Raw genomic sequence first — 24,178 nt, 5'->3', positions numbered from 1 at the left:
GATGCATAAAATGCCAACTTTTTTCTATCAAAACTTTATGTTTGTGTTCAATCTGCTGCAATTTGGGCTCGTTTTGCTGCTCGCATGCGCTAAGTTGCTCGCTGGAGCCTTTTGCTGCATGCAAAAGAACAGGGAACGCATGCGAGGTGCAACAGTGCTCAGGAGCACCAAAAGCAGGCCCAGCGCAGTAGAAGGTAGATCGTAGCAGCAGCAGCAGCAACACAAGCAAAAGGGCCAGAGATGGCGTAGGTTGCGTTGCTTTTTGTACTCTATGTCTTTGTTTAATCCTTCGTCTATTTAGCTGCGAGGTTTCTTCTGCCTCTGCCACACCCCAGAAGAAGGGGCAGTTGCCTGTGCTGCCTCCAGCGCACTTGCTTGAAACCCCAAACCCTAGCGTACACCCTAGCGAGCGCTAAACCCTCGGCCGGTTGGGGCACTCGTCGGTTTGGTGCTGCTCTCTCTGCTGCCCATCACTGTCCTCAGCGTGGCTCGTTACACTGCAGCCTTCTCTCGCTGCTGCCGTTTCTCATGGCTAGCTGCCTGCAAGTGCAATGGCTAGCTGGTGGCTAGGCGTGGCTAGCTGGTGGCTAGGCGCAGTTAACTGGTGGCTAGCTGCGGGGCCCCATGGGGGATCTTTGACTCCCGGGGTTTGTTGCGCATGCGTTTTTGCCCCCGCTTTGCCTTCAAGTTCAAATAGCTTTCTGTTTCCCTCTGCTTCCGGGGGTTCTGTGCGACACACACAGAGACACAGCCCGCGGGGCCCCCAGCCGCCCCAGCGGCCAGCAGCAGCTTCCGCCCCGCAACGGAGCTGCACTGCACTTGCAAGAGCCTCTGCATGCACTGACAAAGCCCCGAGTTGGCAAGAGCAGCTGCTGCTGCTGCGATTCGAGAGGCCCCCCTCCCGGGCCGGGCAGTGACCCTGCAGGTGTGCGGACGGTGGGGCCCTGTGTGTTAGCTGGCGTTTGCGCCCGAGTAAAGTGCTAATCCTGTTGAATTACAAAGTTCATTAAAACAAACAGTTGAAATGCAACCTCTGGGGGCCCCTCCGTCGCACTTTGGGGGCCCCCTGGGGCGGTGCCTCTAAAGATGCTCGTAGGCTTCTTTAAAGGGGGCCCCCGTGCATGGAAACGTGCTTAAACTGGGGCCTCCGGCTACGGCCTTTCCGGAGAAAATTAAATGGATAAAAATATCTTCTTTTCTTTGTCTTTTCTGGCTGTTTTAAAACGAGAAACTGTAGAAGAATGGGCGCCTACTGCTGCACGAGACCGCGCCGGGGCCCGCCGCCACTAACCCCATGTCGGGCAGGGGTGTAGAGGGGGGCCCCTCACTGAAGCGCAGGGGAAATAATGCAATCGTTTAGATTCATGTCTCGGTTTGAATGCCGATCCGTTGCTGCCGCTCCTCTTCCTGCTGCTGTTGCTGCTGTCGTGCCGCCGCCGCAGGATTCGCCCAGCGCCGGGTGCGGGCCTTACAGCGCACGACTGCAGTAGCAGCAGCTAGACGCTCACCTTGCTGCTGCAGATCTAGCGCAGCGAAATCTATAAACCCAAAAAATACACCAGATGCAGCGGCACTCCCCGCCTGCGAGCTCTGCCTACCCTATCTGTCGGGCAGAGGCGCGCAGGCTAACGAGCACTGGCAACAGCTGCAGCAATAGCAGCAGCTGCTGCAGAAACTGCTGCAGCTGCTGCAGCAGCAACACTGATCACGCCAAAGAGGCAGATCACACAGAGATCAGACCTTCCTTCAACAGCATCTACGAAGACCGATAGCCGCAGCAGCAGCAGCAACGGCGGCAGCAGCAAGGCAGCAGCAACAGTGTCCAAAGCAGCAAGAGCAGCAGCTGAAACACAAACTGCAATACACTGAAGCGTTCCACTCAAGACACAGCGAAGCCTGCTGTGCCACCTGCAGCAAAAGCCCCGACAGCAACGACGGCCACAGCCAGCAGCAGCAACTGAGACAACAGCAGCAGCAGCAGCAGCAGCTGCACAAACAAAAGCGCCTTGCCAGCCATGGAGGGCCGGCAGGCCCACAGGGGCGGGATTTCTCCACTCCTGTGTAGCCAGAGTCCATCAGAGCGGCGAGCAGCAGCAGCAGCAGCAGCAGCAGCAGCGACAGCAGCAACAGCTGCAACAGCAACCCCAGTGGCGAATTCATCATTGAGTATGGATCATCTACTGGACATTGGCAGCTTGCTGCAAAAGCAGCAAATACACTTGCCAGCAGCAGCGTCACTGCTGCCAGTGTCAGCGGCAGCAAGAGCAGCACTAACTGGAAAAGCAGCAGCAGCGGCAGTAGCAGCAGCAGCTGCTGCACCACTACCAAGTTCAAAAGGCACTCAAGCGAAACAGTCCACCCAAAGAGGTGGAGAGTCGCCTTTGTCCCGCAGCGCCAGCAGAACTGCAGCAGCAGCAGCAGCAGCAGCAGCAACTGCACAAGGAGCAACAGAAGAGCTTTACGCGCAGCAGCAGCATCTTCGCCAGCTTTCTTCCGAGGATCAACGGCAGCAAAATGTGCTGAGTGGTTCTTGTCGCTTCTCTCGCCCCAGTGAGACCCCCTTAAGGCAGCAGCAGCAGCAGCAGCAGCAACAACAACAACAACAACAACAAGCACGGCAGCAGAGCGCCGAAATTGCTTCTATCCGCCAACAGCAGCAGCAGTTGTTGCGCCTTCTTTTGCTGCTGCTTCCATCAGAGGCAGGGCACCACGGAGAACGCACTGGCCGAGCTGGGGAAGCAACAGCAGCCGCAGCAGCAGCAGCAGCAGCAGCAGCAGCAGTAGGCAATGGCAGCAAAGCCAGCTCAGCTGCATCCAGGCCGCCACTTACACACCAATCTCAAGGGCTAACTGGGGCAACCTCACCGCAGGATAACCAGCAGCAGCAGCAGCGGCAGCAGCAACAGCAGCAGCAGCAGCAGCGGAGGCAGCAGGAACCCCAGCTGCTGCAGGCATTGCTTTCAGGCGCGGGAGCATCTCGGGGAGCCGATTTGCTTCTAGCTCTGCAGCAGCGCAGCAGAGCAGAAGCAACAGCAGCAGCAGCATCGCGGGAAACAACAGAGAGGGGCTTGCAGTCCACGCCTGCTGCTGCTCTACCTGCGCCTGCTGCTGCAACGCCAATTTGCATGTCCCCTCAGCAGCTGCAGCACCGGCAGTGGCAGCAGCAACCGAAGCAGCAGCAGCAACAGCAAGTACAGCAGCATCAGCTAAAGAGGGAGCAGTGGAGGGCCACTGCCACAGCCGAGGAGATACTGCGAATGTGCAACATGCTGAACCTGCTGCAGCAGCAGCAACAGCAGCAGCAGCAACAGAAGCAGAATAAAGAGAGGCACACGCCACGTAGAGCTGAACCGCAGCAGGAAACGCCGCAGCAGGTGGCCCATCTCCAGCGGCAACAGCAGCAGCAACAACAACAGCAACAGCAGCGACAGCAGCAACAGCAGCAGCAAGAACGACAACAACAGCAGCTACAAGAAAGACAAAAGCAACAGCAGCAGCAGCAGTTACAAGAAAAGCAAAAGCAACAGCAGCAGCAAAAACAAGAACAGAAGCAGCGGCAGCAACAGCAACAACAGCAACAGCAGCAGCAGCAGCAACAACAGCAGCAGCAGCAAGCATCTTCTTGGCTATGCAGTGAAGGCGTTTCACTCAGCGATGCAAAGCAGCGAGTGGCGCTGCTGTCTCTTCCCGTTCCCTGCTATGATGAGCAGCAGCAGCAGCAGCAGCAGCAGCAGCAGCAAGACACGTATAGTCGGGACAGCACAAGGCCCTTCCATAGGGGTGGCAGCGATACCTTCAAAGACCTCAGTGGGCAAGGTAGCAGCTGCTGCTCTTCTCCCTCTGCCTCGCACTCATTTGCACAAGATCAGCAGCAGCAGCAGCAGCATCAAGTGTTGCTGCAGCAACGATTCGGCTGGGCTTCTCCAGACGGGGAAACGCCTGGGGAGTCTGCAGAGCAGCCACTGCAGCAGCGATTGAAGCAGCAGCTCCACAGCTTGATGCACCAGCAGCAGCAGCAACGGAGGCAGCAGCAGCACGAGCAGCCGCCCAGCAGCACGCCGTGCAGCAGCAGCTGTTGCTGCTGCTGGGAAGATGCGTTGTCTGTCCGTCTGTCTTGCCGTGGCTCTCTGCAGCAAGCGCCGGCTGCTGCTGCTGCTGGGTCTGCAGCAGCAGCAGCAGCAGGACGATGCGCACATCGCAGCGAAGGGTCCAACTCGGATATGCAGGGAGCTCAGGAAGCGCAAGAGCAGCAGCAGCAGCAGCAGCAGCGGCCATCCCCAGCAGCACGTTCGCGGGGGCCCCCCAAAAAGCGCCAAGGGGCCTCCAGCGGGCAAAGACACAGCAGCAGGAGGGGCCCCAGCAGCTGCAGCAACTGCGGAGTTCGGCAGACACCTCAGTGGCGATACCTAGAGGGGCAGCCAGTCTGCAACGCCTGTTACATGCGTGCGCGGAAGAAGCCCAGGAGGAACAGCAGTGGCAGCAGCGCCAAGCCGCAGCAGCAGCAGCAGCAGCAGCTGCAGCAGCAGCAGCAAAAGGCTGCTGTACTGCACGAGGCGCGTCTCATGCTCCTGCAGCAGCCAGTGCAGCTCACTGAGGCGCTGCAGGAGCAACAGGCGCAAGACCACCAGCCGCAACAGCAGCAGGTGCACCAGCAGCAGCAGCAGAAGGAGCAGCAGCAGCAGCCCTCTGCAGCAGATGTAGAAAGAACTGCTTTGCCCCTCACACTCAACGTGCAGGCAGAAACACAGACGAATGCGCTCTAGTGCAGCGGCTTTTGTATTTCAGCTGCCGCTGCTCCGCGGCTGCCGCTGCTGCGCTGCTGCCGCTGCTGCTGCTAATTCTGTAGTCACAGCAGCAAAGCAGCAGCGGACGCAGCCGCAGCTGCGCAGCAGCAGCTGCGGCAGCGTCTGCAGAGGCAACCGCGGTTTTCTCTGGTGTCTAGACACGTGCTTTCGCACAGTTTACTTTAAAAGGAGGGCCGAAGCAAAACAGAAAAATATAAGACAAATAGTCTAAAGACAAACGGGAAAAGGCAGAAACTCAGAGACACAGGAAGCCACTTGCGGACATAACAGCAGCAGAATGAGCAAAAAGAAACAGCCAGTCAGCAGCAGAGATGCCAGCTAGCTAGCCGGCTAGCTAGCTGGCTAGCCAGCCAGCTAGCTAGCTAGCCAGCTAGTTGGCGGCCTGTGGTGCAGCTGCAGCCAGCTCTCCGAGGTAATGCTGTCATTCATCCTTCAAACCAACAGCATCAGCTGCTGCTCTGCTGTAGCATGTGCAGCAGCAGCAGCAGCTGCTGCAGCTGCTGCAGCAGCAACGCAAGGTAAAGTGAGCTGCGCAGGCAGGACCCCAAATGCATGCAGCCCCGTGGCGGGCGTCCTTAAGATGTAGTCTTGCTGCAGTATTTGCTGCTGCTGCCTCCATGGATCTTGCTGCTGTTGCTGCTGCGCGTGTACAGACAGGAATTCCACCGCCGCACTTTTCTAGCTTTAAGAAAGAAGCTGCAGCGGCGGCACCAGCACCAGCGCAAGAAGCAGCAGAAGCAGCAGCCAGAGGAGCAGTTCCATGACTAGCAGCGGTAGCTGCAGCAGCAGCAGCAGTAGCAGCGGCGCCTGCAGCCAAAATCAGTAGCAGCAGCTGCAGCAGTTGCAGTAGGCTTCCTCTTGCTGTTTCTTTTCTAATAATAACCCTAGACCCTAAAATGGGGACTTCCTCAATCTAAATCTAAACCTCAAGTCCCAGACTCAAACGAAAGCAGTTCAAGGGCTGCTAGCTGCTGTTTTAGAGCTAGGGGCCCCTCAAAAAACAATTGGCCTTTTAATGGACCACTGGGGGGCCCCGCTGGCGGCCATGTGGGGCCCCAGATTCCCCTGGGCAGGCCCTGGGGCCCCCGGCTGCTCTTACAGCCCCTATACTGCTGCTGCTGCTGCTGCTGCAGTGCGTTCCAGAGCACGCAAAGCTCAAGCAGAGGCCCTGGGGCCCCCGGAAGCCTCTCTTGGGGGCCCCCCTCTCCCCCTGGGGCCCCAAACCCCGCAAGCAGTCTTGCTGCACAAGTGCCCTGTGGGGACCTACAGTTTGCCGCTGAGGCCCCGGGGGCCCCCGGGCCCCCCGGGGGCCCCCGGGGGCCCCTGGGGGCCCCTGGGGGCCCCTGGGAGCCTCTGGGGGCCCCCGGGGCCCCCCGGCCTGGAGTGCAGCCCTCAGTTTTGTGGCCCCGCAGCTGTGGGGCTCTCAGAGGAGGCCCTGGGAATGAAGAGAAGCCAAAGCTGCCAGCAAATGAGACACTGGCAAGCCAATGACACAATTGCTGCAGCCCTCCACTGCAGCCACCAAGCAGCAGCCCAGGCCCTGCAGCCCGTAGCCCCCTGAAGCGCACACACGGCACACACTGCTGCTGCTGCTGCTGCTGCTGCTGCTGCTGCTGGGGGCGCCGGCGCAGCTGCTGCCCGCTGTGCTGCAGTGAGTGCTGCAGGTGCTGCTGCTGCTGCTCGGCTGCTGCTGCTGGCAGCAGAGCGACGGCCGCTGACGGGAAGAGAGGCAAAGAAAAACGAAAAGAAGCAAAAGGAAACAAAAAATAAAAAGAAATAAGTAAATAAAATAAATAAAACTTACCCGCTTTTCCAAAAGGCTCATTAGAGGCAATATACCTTTGAATGTCTTCGCTGCAAAGAGGCCAAAAGGTGACGCGGGTGGAGCACACAAAAGCCCCAGCTGCGCCACGCTGCTGCTGCTGCTGCTGCTGCTGCTGCTGCTGCTGGTAGGCAGTGCGGGTGTAAATGCAGACTGCTGTGTGCACCCAGTGCGATCTCCCCTGCAGCTGCTGCAGCATTCTTGCTGCTGCTGCTGCGTCTTCAGGCTTCTCCATCAGAGACCCATCTACGTCTACTACTGTGTCAGCAGATACGATTACGCTGCTGGCGCGGCACTCGCTGCTGCTGCTGCTGCTGCTGCTGCTGCTGTTGGTTCCCCACAGTCGCGCAGCGATATCGGCTGCTTTCCCGTGGGCGTTGCGCAGGGCCAGCGCCTTCAGTTTGCTGCAGCCTTGGCGCTGCTGCTGCTGCTGCTGTGGGTGACAGCTCTGCTGCAGCGTGCAGCCACTGCTTTCAGGCGGTAGCAGCAGCTGTTGCAGCAGTCGTTCGGCCTGCAATTCATCATCTTTCTGCTGCTGCTGCTGCAGCTGCTGCTGCTGCTGCTGCTGCTTTGCAGCGTCCTCATAGTTGGAGGTAATGATAGTTAAGGGCAACCCCAAATGCTGCCGCAGGAGATTAGACCTTTGGGGGGACTGGCTGGCCAAAACGACTACAGGCAGTCCGCAGCACGGGCAGCCAGTGCTGCTGCAGCGGCTGCTGTCGTCGTTGCTGCTGCAGCTGCTGCTGCCGTTGTTGTTGTTGCTGCTGCTGCTGCCTGCCTGGTCCTGAGAAGCAGTAGGGTCCCGACCCAAGTAAGTTAAAGTCTCAAAGAGACTGCGAGGCTGCTTCTGCACCACCATTTCGTTTGCTGCCAGGCAGCAGCAACTGCAGCAGCCGCAGCAGCAGAAACCGATGCCTCAGCAGTCGCAATGGAAAAAACAAATTCGGCGGAAATAGCTGCAGCTGCAGCAAGTGCAGTTTCAGCTGCTGCAGTGGAAGGATCAGCAGCAGGAACAGCCGTCGATTCAACGCCAGCTCGCAGCTCTACACACCCAGCCGTAGACGCTAAGCTCTGATTATGCAGCTGAAAACAGCAAATAGTTTTTTAATTTGATGCTTTCAGATAATTTATTCAGAAAAATGTCGCTTTCTAAGGCTCCATGATGGGGGCCCCGGGGTACACCCAGAGTTGGGGCCCCCTGGAAGGGGCCCCCCAATGCCTTTACAAAACGGAGGGGAAATTGCTGTTAGCTGCAAGGATTGTTTTTGTTTTGGAGGCACTCAGTAGTACTGTTTGCAGAGCAACTACTTTCAACCTGAGCAGCGGAGGAGTGTTCTGTGCTGCTGCTGTTTCTTGGGCCGTTCCTGCTGCCACTGCTGCTGCTGCTGCCACGGCTGCTGCGGCGAGTCGTTTCTGCTGCTCTGGCCCTTCAGCGCTGCAGCAGCAGCGCAGCAGCAGCAGCAGCAGCAGGAATTCCACCTTGTCTGAGCCGCAAAACATCCCGAAAACTCACGAAAGCCCCAGCGGCTTCGGGAGTTCTTGTCCTTCTAAGGCCTGTCTTCCGTCTTTTCCGCCTTCATTTACTTTTTTGTTTTTTCTTTTCTAAAATGGAATTCGAGGTTGGCATTCCTTTCATTCCCAGCGACGCTGCTTGCCCCCCGCCTGCCCCTCGGGGGCGTCGCGGTGACTCAGCAGCAGCAGCAGCAGAAGCAGCAGCAGGAAGTGCCGCTGGAGCAGCAGCGGGCGTGGCGGCAGAAGCAGCATCAAAAGCACACGCAGCAGCAGCCGCAGAGGCGGGATCAATGGCAGCAACAGCCGCAGCAGCAGGAGCCCCAGCAGCAGCAGCAGCAGCAGCAGCAAACAAGGACGACGGCCCTGCGGTGTACCAGACGCAACTAAACGTAGAAGGGACTTCCCTTAATTTGCTTCGCGTTTCTTTCATGGACAGAGCTCTTGTCATTTTATCAGATGATGCAAAAGTCGCAGCTTGGGTGACGCCTTTTGCTGTTGCTGCTGCTGCCGCTGCACCGGCACTGCTGCTGCTGTATAGCGCCTGCTGCTGTTGCTGTTGTTGCTACTTTTGTTGCTGCTGCTGTCGCCGCTGCGCCGGCACTGCTGCGTTTGCCCTCTTCTTTGTTGCTGCTCGTCTAAGTTGTTGCAGCGGAAAATGCTGCTGGGGCTGCTGCTGCTGCAGCTGTTACCACTCGTGCTGCTGCTGCTGCTGCTGCTGCTGCTGCGTGGCTTGTGTGCAGCTGGAAGGCTCTACAGATGAAATGGGAGACAGTGGGGTGCGTTTTCTCTTGGGGGACAGGTAGGCCGTTTTGTCCGTTTTCTATTTTAGCTTTTTTCTTATTTGCTGTTTTGCTGCTAGTCCTTTGTCTGCTGCTTCCCCTGGATCCTCCGTTGTGCTGCAGTCACCCCGCACCAATCGCTGTTTGCTGCTGCTGCTGCTGCTGCTGTTGCAGGGCCAAACGCCACTACATCGTCTACGCTCAGGAGCTGCTGCTGCGCCTCAAGGACCCTCGAGGTGCTGCGGGTTCCCGTGCTGCTGCTGCTGCTGTTGCTGCTGTTGCTGCTGCCATTATGCAAGGCGCTGCAGCTTCTTCTGCTGCCGCTAGCCCTGCGTTTTGCTGCTGCTGCTTGCGCTGCTGTTTCAGACTGTGTCCAAGACTTTGTGTTCGGCCTATCTATCCAAGTAGGCTGCTGCTGCTGCTGCTGCTGCTGCTGCACTTACGTGCAGCTTCTGAGCCTATTGCTGCTGGCTCATGTGACGGTGGCGTTTGTTTTGCTGCCTTTTCTTACAGTGATGCGGAGGTTCTCGCCGCATGCGTTCTGTGCTGCTGCTGCTGCTTGCGCTGCTGCGGCCATATTTGTGCTGTTGCTGCTGTTGCTGCTGCTGCTGCTGCAGAACGAGAGTCCTGCTTTCTTTCGCGCGTTCCGCAAGGCCTGGGCGGACGCTGTTGGTGAAGACCTTAAGGAAGAAGAGCCAACGTTTGATGACTACTAATTGCGGCGGCAGCTCCACTGCCGCAGCAGCAGCTGCTGCAGCCGCTGCAGCTCCTGCAGCTAGAGCTGCTGCAGCTGCTGCAGCTGCAGCAAAACTGGGTGCCACGGCATTTCGAATGACGGGCAAATATACTGGCGAGGCTGGGGTTACCTCTATGTAATTTGGGGGTAATGCCCGAAAGAGAGGTTTTGCTGCAGCTGACTCTTCTGAGTAAGACTTGCAGCTGCTGCTGCTGCAGCAGCAGTGCGCCGGATTGCTGCATGCTTTTAAAGAGATTGTGGAGCTTAAGGGGCGGTGCAGCTGCAGCAGCAGCCGCAGAGCCGCAGAAGAAAAGGCAGCAAATCCTAGTAGCAGCCCATAGCTAGTGCGATCTGCTGCAGTACCCCCACCGTCAATTCATCCAGCAGCAGCAGTAGCTCTGCTGCGGCAGGAACAGCCGCAATTGTTGAAGTTGCCGCAGCAGCTGCCTGATAGCATAAGCAGCAGCAGTTCCTGCAACAGTCAGTATGTCTTCTACGACTCATAAAAGGTAAAGTTCGTTTTACGAAGGGCAACAGCGGAAAGTTCCCCCGCTTACGGTGGACCAAAACACATGGCATATTTGACACAGCAGCAGCTGCACCAGCTGCTGCTGCTGCGGCTGCAGCTGCTGCTGCTGCTGCAGATTCAGCTGGTGCTGCAGCTGCAGGAGGGGCTCGACCCAAACAAAGCTAGCCAGCAGAAGGTGCTGCATGCGTGTAGCAAGGAACCAAACAGCCTGGGAGGTTTCGACCCAAAAGCAACAAAATGGAAACAATAAAATGCGACAAAAATAAGACAAAGGAGAGCACCCGAGAGCCGAGCAACGGCAAATGCCCAACATTTGAAGGGCAGCAAAGAACGGAAAAGCAGACAGACGCAGCTCAGCCAGCTGCTGGAAGGCCCCGCTGTCTTCTGGGAGGCCTTTCTTCGTCCGCATGTATCTATTAAATACATTTAGAAGTGTGTAAATGCACTTCTGTGCTTAACGCGTATGAGCAACGCGCGAAAAGTAAACCCTCCCCTATGGGTGGCCTTCACGTGTATGTACAGGTCTGTCTGTAGAAGTACATGCAAGCAAGTACAGCCACTTGCACATTTGCCTTCGCTTCGTACGCATGCAGGAAGTAAATGCAAATCTGTTTGCGTCTGCAGACTCGTGCAATTACATTCAAACAGACTTGTGCACTTAGCCACTTAGAGATGCACGCTAATGTGCATGGGTACAGATACCCTGGTTTGTTCACCATGGGGGCCCCCTGCCCCTCCCAATGCTGGGCAATGGGGGCCCAATGCCAAAAAGGGGAAGAGTTGGCAGGGGCCCTGGAGTGGTATCCACGGGCTTCAGGGGTCCCCAGCAGCCGCAGAGAGATGAGGTTTCTTCAGTTTCTATGAAGCCAAGCTGTGAGTGCCTCGGTTGCAGCTGCTGCGGCTGCTGCTGCCAAATGTCCTGGATTCTGCTGCTGCTGCTCCTGCTGCTGAGAGGTCTATTGGAGGAGGAAGGCGCAGCGAGCTGATGCAGAAACTCCTTCGCTGCGCGGGGAGTGAAGGGTAGATTTTCGGCAAATGAAACAATGGCAGAAAAGCTCGACTGCTGCTGGATTTCTTTGGCCTGAAAAATGCAGCACAGTGAAGGTGCAGCTGCAGTTGGCTTTACCTTTTGTGTGTGCTGCTGCAAGTGCTGCTGCTGCTGCTGCTGCTGCACGTATTTGTGGCCGTGTCCTTTCTAATGTCTGCCCATCCTGTCTTCCCCTACATCTTTTTCCCTCTGCCTTCCACAGCCCACTCTATGTTAGGGTTTGTAGCTTTCCTATTTCTGCTTTCTTTTGTCCCTCAAATCCACTCTACCTTAGGGTTTGTGGGGTTTCTCAAACGCCACTCTATGTTAGGGTTTGTGGGGTTTCTGTCTTTCTGTGCAGTATGTTTATCTCCCTCTGCCTTGGCTGCTGCTGGCGAGTCTGTTCTTATCAGTTTGCTGCTGCGTCTGCCTCTGTAGCTGCTGCTGCACTTGTTGTGGAAATGTGTCTGTCTGCTTCTTTGGCTGTGCCTGGCTGTCCTTACCCGCCTAGCCAGCAGCCCAGTGGCGAGTTGAAATGTCTCAGCGTTGATTCTGTCTTCAAATGCAAATGCCAATTTCGTGCAGCCGAACTCAACCACCACGATGAAGTTGCGAGTGGTCTCTGTGCTGCTGCGGCCTCCAAATCCCACTGAGGCAGCTTGCCCCTCATCCGCATCCTCGTGCTGCTGCTGCGGCTGCGTCTGCTGCTGCTGCAGCAGCACGCGTCGTCTCCCGCCTTCAACGGGCTCTGCTGCGTAGCCCCCCGAGCTGCTCCTGGTTGCGTGGACCATGTTCATGTCCAAGGGGGGCAGCTGCTGCTGCTGCGGGGGCAGTTGCTGCTGCTGCACATGCACGTGCACTTGCTGCTGCTGCTCAGTGCGCGCAGAGTCTATTGGGACTCTGCGGCGCTGCAGCGTGTAAACAGCCTCAGCGTTGGCCAAGGGAAACTCCAGGATGTGGCCAGTCCTCGCGTCCAGCAGCAGTTGCTGCAGGTCGTCAGACAGCCGCAAAAAGACAGGCAGCGTGTCCCGGCTAGCAGTCAGCTGAAACAGAGAAAGGCCTGAGAACAAGGTAAATTGAGACACCCCACACACCTGCATGCGCGCAGCTGGCTAGCTAGCTAGCTAGCTGGCACCATACCAGAAGCAGAAGCTTCAGGGGCTACTCAGCAGCTCTTGGTGAAGCTCAAATTGCTGCAGCTAACTAGCTAAACGGCAGCTAGCTGCCTAGCTTGCGCTGCAGCCACCTACCTAAGCAGCTGCCTAAACTGATTATTTCATGCCTCTGTTAGCACATGCGGCCAGCCCTATTGGCGACAACATAAAGTGCTGCTGCTGCGCCCAATGAGCTCTTTTTGCAGCAGCAGCAGCAGCAGCTACTGCTGCTGCTGCGGGGGAAGTGCCTCACCTGCGTTTGCTTCCAGGCAGAAGTTCGCCAGCATGTTGAACAGCAGCCGCCGGCGATGGGCCAGAGGGAGACAAAAGACAGAAGACTCGTCAAGAGCTTCTAAAGCCCTTCTGGCGCTGCTGCTGTTGGCGCTGCTGCAGCGTCTCGGCGACTTCATGAAGCGGGACCGCGGCAGCGGCTGCGGCTGCTGTTGCAGCATCGCAGCCGCTGCAGCAGCCACATCATCCGGGTCTTCTTGCTGCTTCAAAGCTTCCTCAAGCAGCAAAGCAGGTGGCACCGGGTAGTCTATGGCGCGAGAGCCTAATGCAACAACAGGTCAGCAACGAGCAGCAACAAGGAAAGCTCCTGCAGCACCAGCCAATCAAGCAGCAGCTGACCCATCAACAGCAGCAGCAGGTAGAAAGGGCTGCAGCAGCAGCACCGCGAAACAATTCGGCGCACGAGGCAGCTGCAGCAGCAAAAAGGTCCCCACTGCAGCAGCAGCAACAGTACACCCTGGGGGAGTAGCAGCGGCAACTGCAGCAAGCGCACCAGCAGTGCTACATGCACAATTCACAGCAGCAGCTGCGGCAGCAGCATCAAGTGCAGCAGCAGAACATGACAGTTTCAGCAGAGACTGCTGCGCCAGCAGCAGCAAAAGATGCACCACCAGCAGCAAGCACAACAGCAGCAGCGGCAGGTGTGCCGGTGTCGCCAGCAGCGGCAGCAGCAGCAGCAGCGGCTACTGCAACAGCAGGAGGGTCTAAACAACTAACCAAGTTCTGGAAGCTTGAGTGAGGAAATTATGCATTTTTCTGCATGGTTAAATGGCAGGGAAAAAACATCTAGCGATGCTGCAGCAAGGGTGGCGCTGTAGAGGGCCCCTTCTGCTGCTGCTTCAGCTGGGTAGCCTTCTACATCCCAGCAGCCCTCAGCTTCTCTCCTCTTTGCTTCTGCTGCTGCTGCTGCTGCTGCCTCTGCAGCTGCTGTTGTTGGGGTCAGCGCCCGTGGCCTGCTGCGCCCACACACAAAAGGCAGGCCGCCAAGTGGCCGCTGCACTGTAGCTTCGTCGTCGGTCTTCGAGCCTTCACGAAAGGGCCCAAGCTCAGCCCCTGTAGCTGCTGCTGCTGCTGCTGCTGCAGTTGCCGATGGTGCTGCTGCAGTTGCTGATGGCGGTGCTGCTGGTGCGGCTTCTGCTGACGGCGCTTCTGATGATACATCTGTTGCTGCTGCCTTTGCTGCTGCTGCTTCCAAGAAAAAGGAAACCATGGCTTTCCGTGACGGCTGGGTGCACACAAAGGAACTGGCGTGTATGCGGCTGCTGCAGCTCGTGCAGTTGCTGCTGCTGTTGGTGTCTCTGCTGCCGCTGTTGCTCTCAAATGAGGCACAGCCTGCTGCAGGCGAGCGCTGTTCTGCCAGATGTTTCTGCTGGTAACTCATCTGCTGCGCCTCCTGCTCCTGCTGCTCCTGGTTCTGTTGTGCGGCTTGGCATAGCAGGTCTGCTGTTTGCTGCGCATGCTGCTGCTGCGGATGCTCCAGTTCCTTTTGCTGCTGATTTCCTCCCTTGTCCACAGCTTTAGCAGACCGCCTACTGAGGAAGCATCAGAACAAACAGCAGCAGCAGCAGCATCATGAATGGCTGTAATTGCACTGGGTCTGCAGCAGCAAAATACTCACCAGCGGGCCCCCAAGTACCCCAACAGCAGCAACAGAGGCACACCGACGACAGACAGCAGCATTTAAAAGAGCATTGCAAGCAGCGAAAAGCGCAGCAGCAGCTGGATGGGCATAAATACGCCTGAGGGTCACCTGCGGCGGAAGATTCCAAAGAATCTTCTCATGCTAGCTTGAGAGGTCCAGTAGTGCGAAGGGGATGCTGCTTCTTGTACTGCCTTTGCCTGTCCTTCTTCTGCTGTTGTTGTTATCCTTTAATGCTGCTGCTGCCTGCGTGTTCGTGTTCTTGAGGTGCTGCTGCTGCGCTGATCGCTGTGGGGCTGCTCTTCTTGCTGCTGCCTCATGTCACTGGTGCTGAGTCCATAAACTTACGCTCGCTGAGACAGGCAAAAGCTTCGTGCGCCAGTGCCATCAACGGCAGCAGCAGGAGAGGCAGTGTGAGACACAATGGAACCCAGCCGGCCTCGCCCTGCAGCAGCGAGCTGCAGGTTTACGTGGCTGTTGTTGCTTCTTCCGCTGCTATTGCTGCAGCAACTAAGTGAAATTCAACAAGCCTCACCACAGGGAATGCCTGTAGTGCTGGCAGGTGCTTGGTGAAGAGGACTGAACATCGATTGGCTCTGGCGGCTGCTGGTGAGCAACTATGGCTGCCGGCTCTCGTGCTACACGGCAGCAATGGCAGCAGCAGCAGAATGATACACAAAAAAGTTTTGCTGGGAAAATTCTTCGCTGCAATTCATCGTTGAGAGGCTACTCCCGCTGCTGCTGCTGCAGCAGCTCGAGCAGCGGCGGCAACGGACTGTAACGGTCCACGCACGACCTCATACAGGACTTGCTGCTGCTGCTGTAAGGGGTATTTGTGGCCTCTTGATAGCAAAGCTACTAATTAATGTATTTGAACTCTCTTCCACTAATACCACTAGAAGAGCCACTACAACAGAAGGTCTTATCTTGCAGCTACTCTAGCCTAGGCGGCTGCAGTGCTGCCGCCTTGGAGCAGCAACGGAAGCTATTGCTGCTGCTGCTGGCCGCTCGCTGAAAAGGATCAGCTACTAGAACTTTGCAAGTTGGTCAAGTATTAGTATTAGGCAACTTTGTGCCTTTCTAATTTTATACTTTCCTCTAGAGACACCCCAAATAACAGCGGCAGCAGCTGCTGTAGCAGCAGCAACAGCAGCCGCAGACAGCAACAGCCGCAAATTTGTTTTTCCCAGCCCTGCTCTGGCTAATCATAGTTCCCGTACATTGCTTTGTTTACCCCCATAAGTACTTTTTAGTGGTGTAGCTAATACCACGTGAAATACCAAAGGTGGCGGCAGCAACACGGCCGCCACCAAATGTAGTATTACTTTTCGCCTAACTCTAAAAGCCGGCAAGCAAAGCCTTGTCTGCACCTAGTTGGGCACTCCGTGAAGCTTCCTCTTCGTCGCAGCAAGAGGCTCTTCTGGAACTGCCATCTTGGCCGTGCTGTTCTGGGCAGAGGCGCACGCAGCTCGGGATTAGAAGAGCAACAGTAGAGGCAGCAGCAGAAAGAGCGGCAGCAACACTTGAAATAGGCGCATCTGCTTCAGCGGCGCAATTCTTGCGGAGGTAGCCTGTACAGGAGTATCAGCAACAGCTTCTACTGCTGCTCCAGCAGCAGCAGTAGTCGCTGCTGCCGCTTGCGGACCTGATGCTGCTCAGAAAGCTTTGCTGGCAACGACGCTGCTGCTGTTGCAGCCTGAACAAATATTGGAGAGGCGCAGCAGCCGTACCAGAAACAGAAGCAACGGCAGCGGCAGCAGCAGCAATACCAGCCGCCAGTGCAACGTCGTGGAGGCAAGTCTGAGTAGGTAGAGCTACGGATAACCGGAGGCTGTTCAGCAGCAGCAGCATTGTACTAAAGGCAAGTAAGCTGACGCGGGTGACCAGAACTTGTTGCACTGGAGTTGAGAATGGTCAGCGCATTGCTGCAGCGCACTGGGATGCTCAGCAGCAGCAGCAGCGGCGGCAGCAGCAGCAGCAGCAGGTTAGCTCGCGCGGCAGCGTGGAAGTGGGCAGCTTCGTACACCACCGTGCATCTGTTGCCTCAAGAGCCAGCAGCAGCAAAAGCCGCAACAGCAAAAGCAGCATCAGCAGCAAACGCAGCAGCAACCGCAGCAGCACGAAGGGCTCAGCCCTTCACACACAAGCCCCGCCTGCCTAAGTCTGCAACTAACAGCATTCTGCAGAGCTTTCCAAACAGAAGCAGCAGCGAAAAGTGTTTCTGCGCCAGCTGCAGCAGGACTCTGCTGCTGTGCAGCCATCCTCTGCATAATGGGGCACCAGGAGAGGGCATGAAGGCCATTTGCTACATACCTTCACTGCATCCCACGAAGCCTCCGTGCATCATTTGCCCTTCCAGAGGCAAAAGCAGCACGAGCAGCAGCAGCAGCAGCAGTTTCACGAGCGACCGCTGCAGCGGCATTAGGAATGGTGGCTTGAGTAAATGGGATGGCATCTCACAGGCTGGGAAATCACATGAAGCAGCAGCAGCACCACCACCAAAACCAGGAAGCCACCCTAGTAGTAACAGAAAGAGCAGCGTCAGCAGCAGTGTTGGCAACAATGGATACACTCTGGCCAGAACTTCATTTGCTGCTGCTGCTGAGGGCGCTGCTGCGGAGGACGGGGCAGCTGCCTCCCGCAGCACTGCTGCTTCTGGGGAGCCTGAGTACATGACCAGCGAGTGGGTCATCAGCACATGTGATGCAGCAGCAGCAGCAGCAGAATCCCAGATAGAAGCAGTCAAAGCAGCATTCGCGGACGAAGCGAGAAAAGCCGCAGCAGCAGCAACAAAGGAGGAGGCAGAAGTTGCTGCTATTGTTGCAGTTGTTCCTGCCCCTGTGGCTCCTCAGTGGATCTTTCGCCGGCCCGCAGACTCAGTGGTTTGGTTGTGCCCTAGAAAGGCAGCAGCTGGTGCTGTCTCAGCTGCTGCTGCAGGAAATGTAGTGTGTCCTGCAGGGATAGGGCTGCTTGTTCCCGGGAAGCTCGGCAGCAGCAGCAGCGCCACAACAGCAGCTAATGCTGCAGCTATTGGCTGCATCGATATTGCTAAGGCTGCATTGGCTGGGAGTGCTGAGGATCCAGCTTCGGCGCAGCGTGCCGCTGCAGCACAAGAGCCCCCTGCTCCCGACCAAGTGCGTTGCTTCTGCTGCTGCATGCAGCTCTGCTGCTGCTGGTGCGGCGGGCTTTAGTTACCACTGCAGCAGCTGGAGTTGTGGAAAGCCAGCAGAATTTCAGGCGGCAAAATTCAAGCGTACTGACTGCTGCCTGCTCTCCCTGCCGCTCAGGCTGAAACTGCTTCCACACCACCTGCAGCGGAGCAGCTGAAATCCAAAGGGAGGCGAGATGAGGAAGCTGATCAGCAGCAGCAGCCACCAGCAGCTGTAGGGGGGCCCGCGCGGCCTTCTTCGCAGCAGCTGTGGATGCTGGTGCTAGCTGGAAGTATTCCCTTTATCGGTTTTGGGTTTGTTGACAACTTCGTCATGATCACCGCTGGAGATATGGTCAGCCGTTGCTGCATTCGTCAATCCTGCTGTTGCGCGCACTGGTGCTGCTGCTGCCGTTGCTGCAGTGGCAGCAGATTTGCAGGTTGCTGCTCTTTTCTCGTGCTGTCACTGCCACTGCGGCTGGACTTGCTGCTTTTTTTTCCGGTGGTGCTTTTGCCAGAATTGTTGCTGTTTGTTTTGGGTCTGGAAGTGTTTGTCTTTCGAGCTCCCCATTATGGCAGGGACTAGCCTGTTGCTGCAGCTGCTGCTGCTTCTACTGCGCCAGGTGCTGTTGCTGTGGCTGCTGTCATTGCGCAGTTTGATACGACGCTCTGCGTGTCTCTTGGTCTTTCCACGATGGCTGCTGCAGCACTTGGTAAGCTCTCGGTTGCACATGGTGTTGTTGCTGATGCTGCTGACTGTCAAGCTTCTGGAACACCAGTAGAGGCTCCGAGTCTGCTGCTGCTGGTTAGCTGCTGCTGCTAACAACCAGTGTTTCTGGTTTGTTGCGGAGTTGTTTCGTGGCTGCATGCTCCCATGCCGGTGCATTCACATAACTAATATACTTGCAGTAATGCTGTTGCTGCTGCTGCTACAGGTAATTGGTTAAGCGATTTGCTTGGAATATGGATGGGCTCTTGGATTGAGTCTTTGACGACGAAGTTCAAGGGCATTCCTCGACCGAAGTAGGCCAGACTGCTGACCCTGTCGCTGCTGCTGCCGTTATTTACCCTGCTGCTGCTGCTGCTGCTGCGATATACTGGGCTGCGCGCCCGAAGGCGAACTGTATCTGCAGCCTCACGAAGGAACAACTTGACCTTCCCCTTTCACGTCGTTATTACTATTTGGGCTCCGCCATTGGCATTTCTCTTGGCTGCCTTCTTGGTGAGTTTGCTTCTGCTGCCACTGCTGCTGCTGCTGCTCACGCTGGCGGCGTAGCTGCATGTGGCATCGGTGTTTTTCCTTCGTCACTTGATGCTGCTGCTCGCGCTGCGCTCGTGCTGCTGCGACTCCTCGTGGAGTGCTCAGTTTTGGCGGTTTTCGCTGTTGCTGCTGCTGCTTTAGGAATGGTCCCTTTGCTGCTGCTGGACACGAAGGAGGGTGCGCGGCTAAAAACACAAAAGGACGAAGAGAACTTTATCTTTGTGGATCTCATGCAGGAGCTTGAAGTAAATTGCTACCCAGTTTCCTAGCTAGTTGGAAAGGCTGAAGCTAACTTCCCAGGCAGCTAGATAGCTGGCTACTAATATGGCTAATTAATCAAGAAGCTAGCTAGCCACATGGAGCTATACGTCAAAGTTGAACACGCAGCTGTGCACCAAGCCAGCCAGCAAAGTGCTCCTTATTTATACACATGTGGCCGAGTATTGTTTGCGTTCGGCGTTTGTTGCTGCCCATAGGATTACATGCAGGCGGCGAAGGTAGTGTTCTATAGAGTTGACATGCAGAATAAATGCTTTCGCACCGTCCTCAACGGCAAGCCTCTCACGCTACCGGTGAGCTATTCTCTTCCGGTGCTGCTGCTGCTGCTGTGGCAGCAGCAATCCTTCTGGCCCATATGGTTTCTGTTACTGCTAATTTGTGGGCGTACCTTCCTGCAATTCTGCATCGAGAAGTTCGGCATGCTGCTGCTGCTGCTGCTGCTGTTGCTGCCTTCTCAGTTGGATGCAGGTATTCCTGGCGAGGCGTACAGAACAGGTAAACTTGTCAACTGGAGACCCCCGCAAAAGGAGAAGCTCATCGAGCCCCAAGGGGGTGACCCCTCAATTGCATGTGCGTTGCATCAACAGCAGCAGCACCTCGAACAAGCTAAGGAGCAGCAGCAACAGAAGCAGCAGGTGCGAAGCCGAAAATCTGTACAGCCTGAAGAGCTGCATGCCCTGGCGGCCCATCTGCAGAAACAGCAGACAGAAGAAACTGTACCGTTGCCTCATGAACAGCAGCAACAGCAAAGAGCAGCCGCCGCTTTCCTGACAGGCAAAGGCGCATCATTGTCTCCCCAGCAGCAGCAACAGCAACAGCAACAAACTCTTGCAGATGCTTTGGTGCAGCGTGACACTGCTCCAGAGCAGCTTACTCAAACCGGCATCGAGCAGGCAAATCAACAGCAGCGAGATAGTTTGTCGTTTCTGGCAAATATTCCCCCAGGGAATACTTTAACTCGGCGCCTAGCAGCAAAGCAGATTTTGGGTGCTCCTGTTTTTGGCTTTCAGGTGATTTATCTTTGTAGTTATGCTTTGTGGTTGTCCCTCATTTGTCGCTGATGCCACTGCGTTTCGTGCTGCCTTCAAGTGTGTCACTTTTCTTATTTCTTCTCCTTTCCTACCTCTTTTTGCTTACCTTGATTTTATTTGTCTTTTTCCCACCGCTTGTGTTGCTTTCTGTTGCTTGCATTAGTTGCAAAGAGCACGAGAAGCAGCAACAGCAAGAATAGTAGCCCGGTCTTCGTTTGGATCTGCACTAGCGTTTCAACGAGATGGTGCTGTAGCGTCTTGTCACGAGCGCTCACTGCTGCCTTTGTTTATTTAAGGCATATATGCGTTTATATCCTCGTCCAATGTATTTTTTTTACGTTTTCAAATGGATGCTTGCAGGGTGATGTCATAGGTGTAATCGAAGTCATGGATCCTGTGGGCCGTGCTTGTTTCTCTCGGGAGGACTCCGAGTTTCTTATTTCTATTTCTTCGCATTTGGCAGTCGAATTCGAAGGCAAACAACACATGAATAAAATATTGGAGTAAAACTTACACATATGCTGCACTTGCAGTTGGGGTCCAGAGGCTGCTTTCGTTCGGTCTCGCCGACTTTGTCGTGGTTTGCTACTGTTGCTACTCTGGCCTTTATACAGAGACTGCTGCTGTTGCTGCCGCAGCTCGTGTTGCTGCTGCTTCTAGTGTTGCTGCTACTGCTGCTCCAGCTTTGGGTGTTGATGGTGCTCGTCCTGTTTCCGTTTCTTCTTATTCTCGTCTCTATTTTGCTGCTAGCACTTTCGCTGTCGGTCTCAGTGTTGTTTTTCCTATATTTGCTCTTGGTGCTGCTGCCATTGCTTCTTTTGTGGCTTTTTTCTCCCGATAGTCCTGCTACTGATGCTCATACGTTCACTTGCCACTGCTATAAATGTCCCTTTGCAATCCTGTTATTCCATTTTGATACATTTGAAAAAGCTGTAGTTTCGTAGCTGGTGACGCTGTTGCGTCTGTCGTTGACGCTGTTGTGGCACCTTCAGGATGTGCAAGCGCCAGGTTTGCTCCCGCCGGGGCTCTGGAGCTTGCGACTCATCCGCCGCAGTCCTTACTGCGCCCGCCGCACATGTGGCTGCTAAATCTGCTTCATTAGAGGCAGGAGCATCTCCCACGTGCACTGCGGACCTAGCAGCAGCAACAGCGACATCGCCAGCAGCAGCAGAAACAGCAGCAGCAGATGTAGCAGATGCAGCAGCAGCTATCTTGCAAGATGCGGCCATTTGAATGAAGCTACTCATATTGGCTGAGGGGGGCTAGGGAAAAGTCTGCGGACAGCAACAGACACAGCCGACTAGCGGCAGCATTTGCAAAAGCACTCGAACAGTCTGTTGCCTGCATGAACTTTATGCCTCCTACGTTTTTTTAGCAGCAGAGCTGTAAAATCAGCACTGCTGCAAGACCCAAAGCGGTTCATGAAGCCCCCGACTTTCCATTGCCTGGTTTTACTAACGATGTTGTATCTCTTGATGTTGCTGTTGCTGCTGTTGCTGCTTCTGCTGTTGTTGCTTCCTCTGCCAGTGTTGTTTGCTCTGTTGAGGCATGGCCTCTCCACCTTCGAATTGCACCACTCTTGGAAGTACAATGGCTTCTTGCATGCAAAAAAGCAACCACGTCGTCAAGCCAGCAGGAAAAGTAGCTAGCTCCGCCGTCAGTGCCCTATTTCTGTCCTAAAGATGTTTAGGCAGATGCGTGGTGTGACCGTCCGATCAGAGTCATGTGCTGCTGTACAACTGAACACGTTTGGTTATGTAGTTAAACATTGACGTTGTAGCGGTCTGAAACTGTGGCTTCAAAATGCTACAAAGAATTGCGGTTATAAGGAGAACAAGCAGACAGGCAGACCCAAGTGACCAAGCATAACTCAGGCGAAGAGTGCGAACAATGGCCACAAGGCAAAGCCGGGCGCCGTGCTGGGATGTAGGGCGGGGAGGATGAAAAACATCTTTTTAAAACTCAGACAGGAAACAGTGTTATTTTGGAACTATATCAAGCAAGAGGGGTTTCCCATCCTCTTGAAGGTGGCTGGGCAAGCTGGGCACGAAGCCGGCGTGGCGACACCCTCGTGAAAGGGTACAGCCCGAGGAGCCAGAAGTTGGGGCGCTTTTCGCCCTTGTTGCTGAAGGGCGTTTTTCAGCATGACGTTTCCTTCAATTGAACTCAGGGGTAAATAGATTTCAGGAGGGGTGCAGGAAGGATTTCTAGCGGGTTGTATATGCTGTGTCTTTGGCAGCCGAAATGCGCTACTCATGAACGGTACAGCCTCCATACAGGGGCATCACGTTTATGTTTCTATTAAAAACGGTCGCACGTGGGCACAGTGTCTCAAAAGCATCGCCAGAGCGCTCCCGGAACATGCCTCTGGCTGGCTGAGGCCATTTTGGATTCTAGATCCTTAAAACCATGGGTCGGAGACAAAATATCTTGAGTCAGTGTGTTGAACAATGGAACCAGGACGGGGTTGCGCGCTAGACCCTTGAGGTGCGTGAGGAGGCAAAGAAGTCACACAGGGCTGTCACAGGAGACCAATGGTTAGGCTGCGTTTCTCCGCGCTTGCGGGAGTTGAGCAACTGTGCCCTTCAAAGCGGCAACGACAGAGGGTTGAAAAGGCATCGAAAAATTCTGCTTTGGCACCTGCGATCCACTGCATCTCTAGGAAGCCCATGACGGCACGCCTGCGCCCATTACAGTTCACCTAGGCTATTATGTAGGTTCCCCTCTTGTTGCGCTCTGTGCATGGCTTTAGTAATGCTTAAATGTTTTTGTCAGTTTCAGCCGAGGTTAGGACTGCGTAGGCGCCAAGATTGTGCGCAGGGACCATTCAATTCCCCGGCATCTCAGGGCGGAGTAGAGGCAGATCGCCAGAGGTACCTGGAAGTTGAGCAGAGCGACTGCACCGCCATCTCCCAGCCAAGCACTAAATTTATCTGAAACACGACCAGAAAAAGCACAATCACTTGAACAGATTAATGAGAGGAAGGGGGAAGGGTCGCTTTTGCCCCTTTACCGGACCTTCAAGAAGATTGTGAAGGTCACCTCCGTTCTCCGCGTCGCGATTAGAGGCAAATACTAAACCAAGATCTTCTCTTGGAGAAGATCCAAATTTTGAGCCAATATATTCGCTCACTTCTTGCGTCCATATCACGTCTACGCAGGTAGGAATTCCTGTCCCTTGGCCTCATGATTCCCTCCATAAGTCGTGCATACACAAGGTCTCTGAGCAGGCACCGCCCATGCAGTACGGGTGTTGGTGACTTGATGAATAATTCTGAAGGTATGCTTCCGATAATGTTTCACTGTATGCCGTATGCAGCAAAGAGTGAATCAAGAGCCTTATGAACCTGACATAGATGCTTGCTACTTGCAAGGAGCACGCAAGAAGTCAGCACATAGGGTATGGGTCTAATTCCAACAGCAGCTCACCACCTTTGAGCATATTGGTGATAAAAAGGCAACAGCGGAAAACACGCCAGCTTCTGTTGCATGCCCTATGGCGTTCGTGTGGCTCTAAGGTTTCCTGCTACCCAAGAACGCCACTACGTTGTGTCTTTCATAAAGAGTAGCTCCATACATTGTTTTCGAGTAGGGACCAGCATAGAAAAAAGAGTTAATAGAGGCTCATGCTGCGGAGAACGCATTAAGAAAAGTGCTTCCTTTAACACTGAGACTTTTCCACGCATCTGTTCTTTCTTCTCCACCAGGAGCGTGGCGTCGCCGGCTTCGACACATTCCCCATTATTCATATTCTAATGTTGAATCTTCAAACATAATATTTCGCAGCTATAACACTTCGAAGTACTGGACCACTGGCTCGGTACCCACGCCCAGTAACATTCATCCCTTCGGTATAAATAACTGGCAGTTTCCCGTCCTTCTCGTAGAAATATATTTGAAGTGTTGCTCAGTACTTCTGTAAATCAGGGCTTTCCTGAGATCCAGCATTAACATTCTTCGACACGCAGATATCTGCCCAATGTTCAGCATTAAACAGGTAGATTTGAGAAGGCCTATGCAATTAAACAAGAGCTGCAAGCTTGTATAATGCTTTTCCGGAGATGCTGCTTTCAGCCTCATTTCAAGTAGGCTACATTATATGTCCAATAGTGCACTTGTTCCAGGTGCGTGAAAGTAATGTTCTGGCATCCGAAACCTTGAGAGC

General features: G+C 55.1%; 5 protein-coding genes across 5 annotated transcripts; 3 read left to right on the top strand and 2 right to left on the bottom strand.

Moving 5' to 3' along the window:
* Positions 1 to 2,015: 2,015 nt before the first annotated feature.
* ENH_00015920 (GATA zinc finger domain-containing protein, putative) lies at positions 2,016 to 4,763 on the top strand (the record flags this gene model as incomplete). The annotated part of the gene is made up of 1 exon (XM_013579161.1): positions 2,016 to 4,763. The coding sequence occupies one exon, from the start codon at positions 2,016 to 2,018 to the stop codon at positions 4,761 to 4,763; it is 2,748 nt and encodes a 915-aa protein (XP_013434615.1).
* A 1,434-nt stretch (positions 4,764 to 6,197) lies between these two features.
* ENH_00015910 (septum formation protein maf, putative) lies at positions 6,198 to 7,486 on the bottom strand (the record flags this gene model as incomplete). Its single annotated transcript, XM_013579160.1, has 2 exons — positions 6,198 to 6,519; positions 6,645 to 7,486. The coding sequence occupies 2 exons, from the start codon at positions 7,484 to 7,486 to the stop codon at positions 6,198 to 6,200; spliced, it is 1,164 nt and encodes a 387-aa protein (XP_013434614.1).
* Positions 7,487 to 8,234: 748 nt separating this feature from the next.
* Positions 8,235 to 9,634, top strand: ENH_00015900 (hypothetical protein, conserved; the record flags this gene model as incomplete). Its single annotated transcript, XM_013579159.1, has 5 exons — positions 8,235 to 8,618; positions 8,880 to 8,938; positions 9,093 to 9,154; positions 9,285 to 9,322; positions 9,536 to 9,634. The coding sequence occupies 5 exons, from the start codon at positions 8,235 to 8,237 to the stop codon at positions 9,632 to 9,634; spliced, it is 642 nt and encodes a 213-aa protein (XP_013434613.1).
* Positions 9,635 to 10,895: 1,261 nt separating this feature from the next.
* Positions 10,896 to 14,437, bottom strand: ENH_00015890 (hypothetical protein, conserved; the record flags this gene model as incomplete). The annotated part of the gene is made up of 5 exons (XM_013579158.1): positions 10,896 to 11,264; positions 11,714 to 12,270; positions 12,618 to 12,917; positions 13,373 to 14,184; positions 14,406 to 14,437. 5 exons carry the CDS (start codon positions 14,435 to 14,437, stop codon positions 10,896 to 10,898), a joined length of 2,070 nt encoding a protein of 689 aa, XP_013434612.1.
* Positions 14,438 to 16,204: 1,767 nt separating this feature from the next.
* On the top strand, positions 16,205 to 20,520 carry ENH_00015880 (hypothetical protein, conserved; the record flags this gene model as incomplete). Its single annotated transcript, XM_013579157.1, has 9 exons — positions 16,205 to 17,428; positions 17,582 to 17,797; positions 18,098 to 18,155; positions 18,378 to 18,465; positions 18,576 to 18,664; positions 18,845 to 18,948; positions 19,180 to 19,275; positions 19,441 to 19,992; positions 20,374 to 20,520. 9 exons carry the CDS (start codon positions 16,205 to 16,207, stop codon positions 20,518 to 20,520), a joined length of 2,574 nt encoding a protein of 857 aa, XP_013434611.1.
* Positions 20,521 to 24,178: the final 3,658 nt, after the last annotated feature.

This window comes from Eimeria necatrix, genomic scaffold (assembly GCF_000499385.1).
Source record: "Eimeria necatrix Houghton genomic scaffold, Enh_scaff150, whole genome shotgun sequence".
NCBI lineage: Eukaryota > Apicomplexa > Conoidasida > Eucoccidiorida > Eimeriidae > Eimeria > Eimeria necatrix.
The sequence above is the reverse complement of the archived record's forward strand: the minus strand, read 5'-3'. Positions and strand labels throughout refer to the sequence as shown.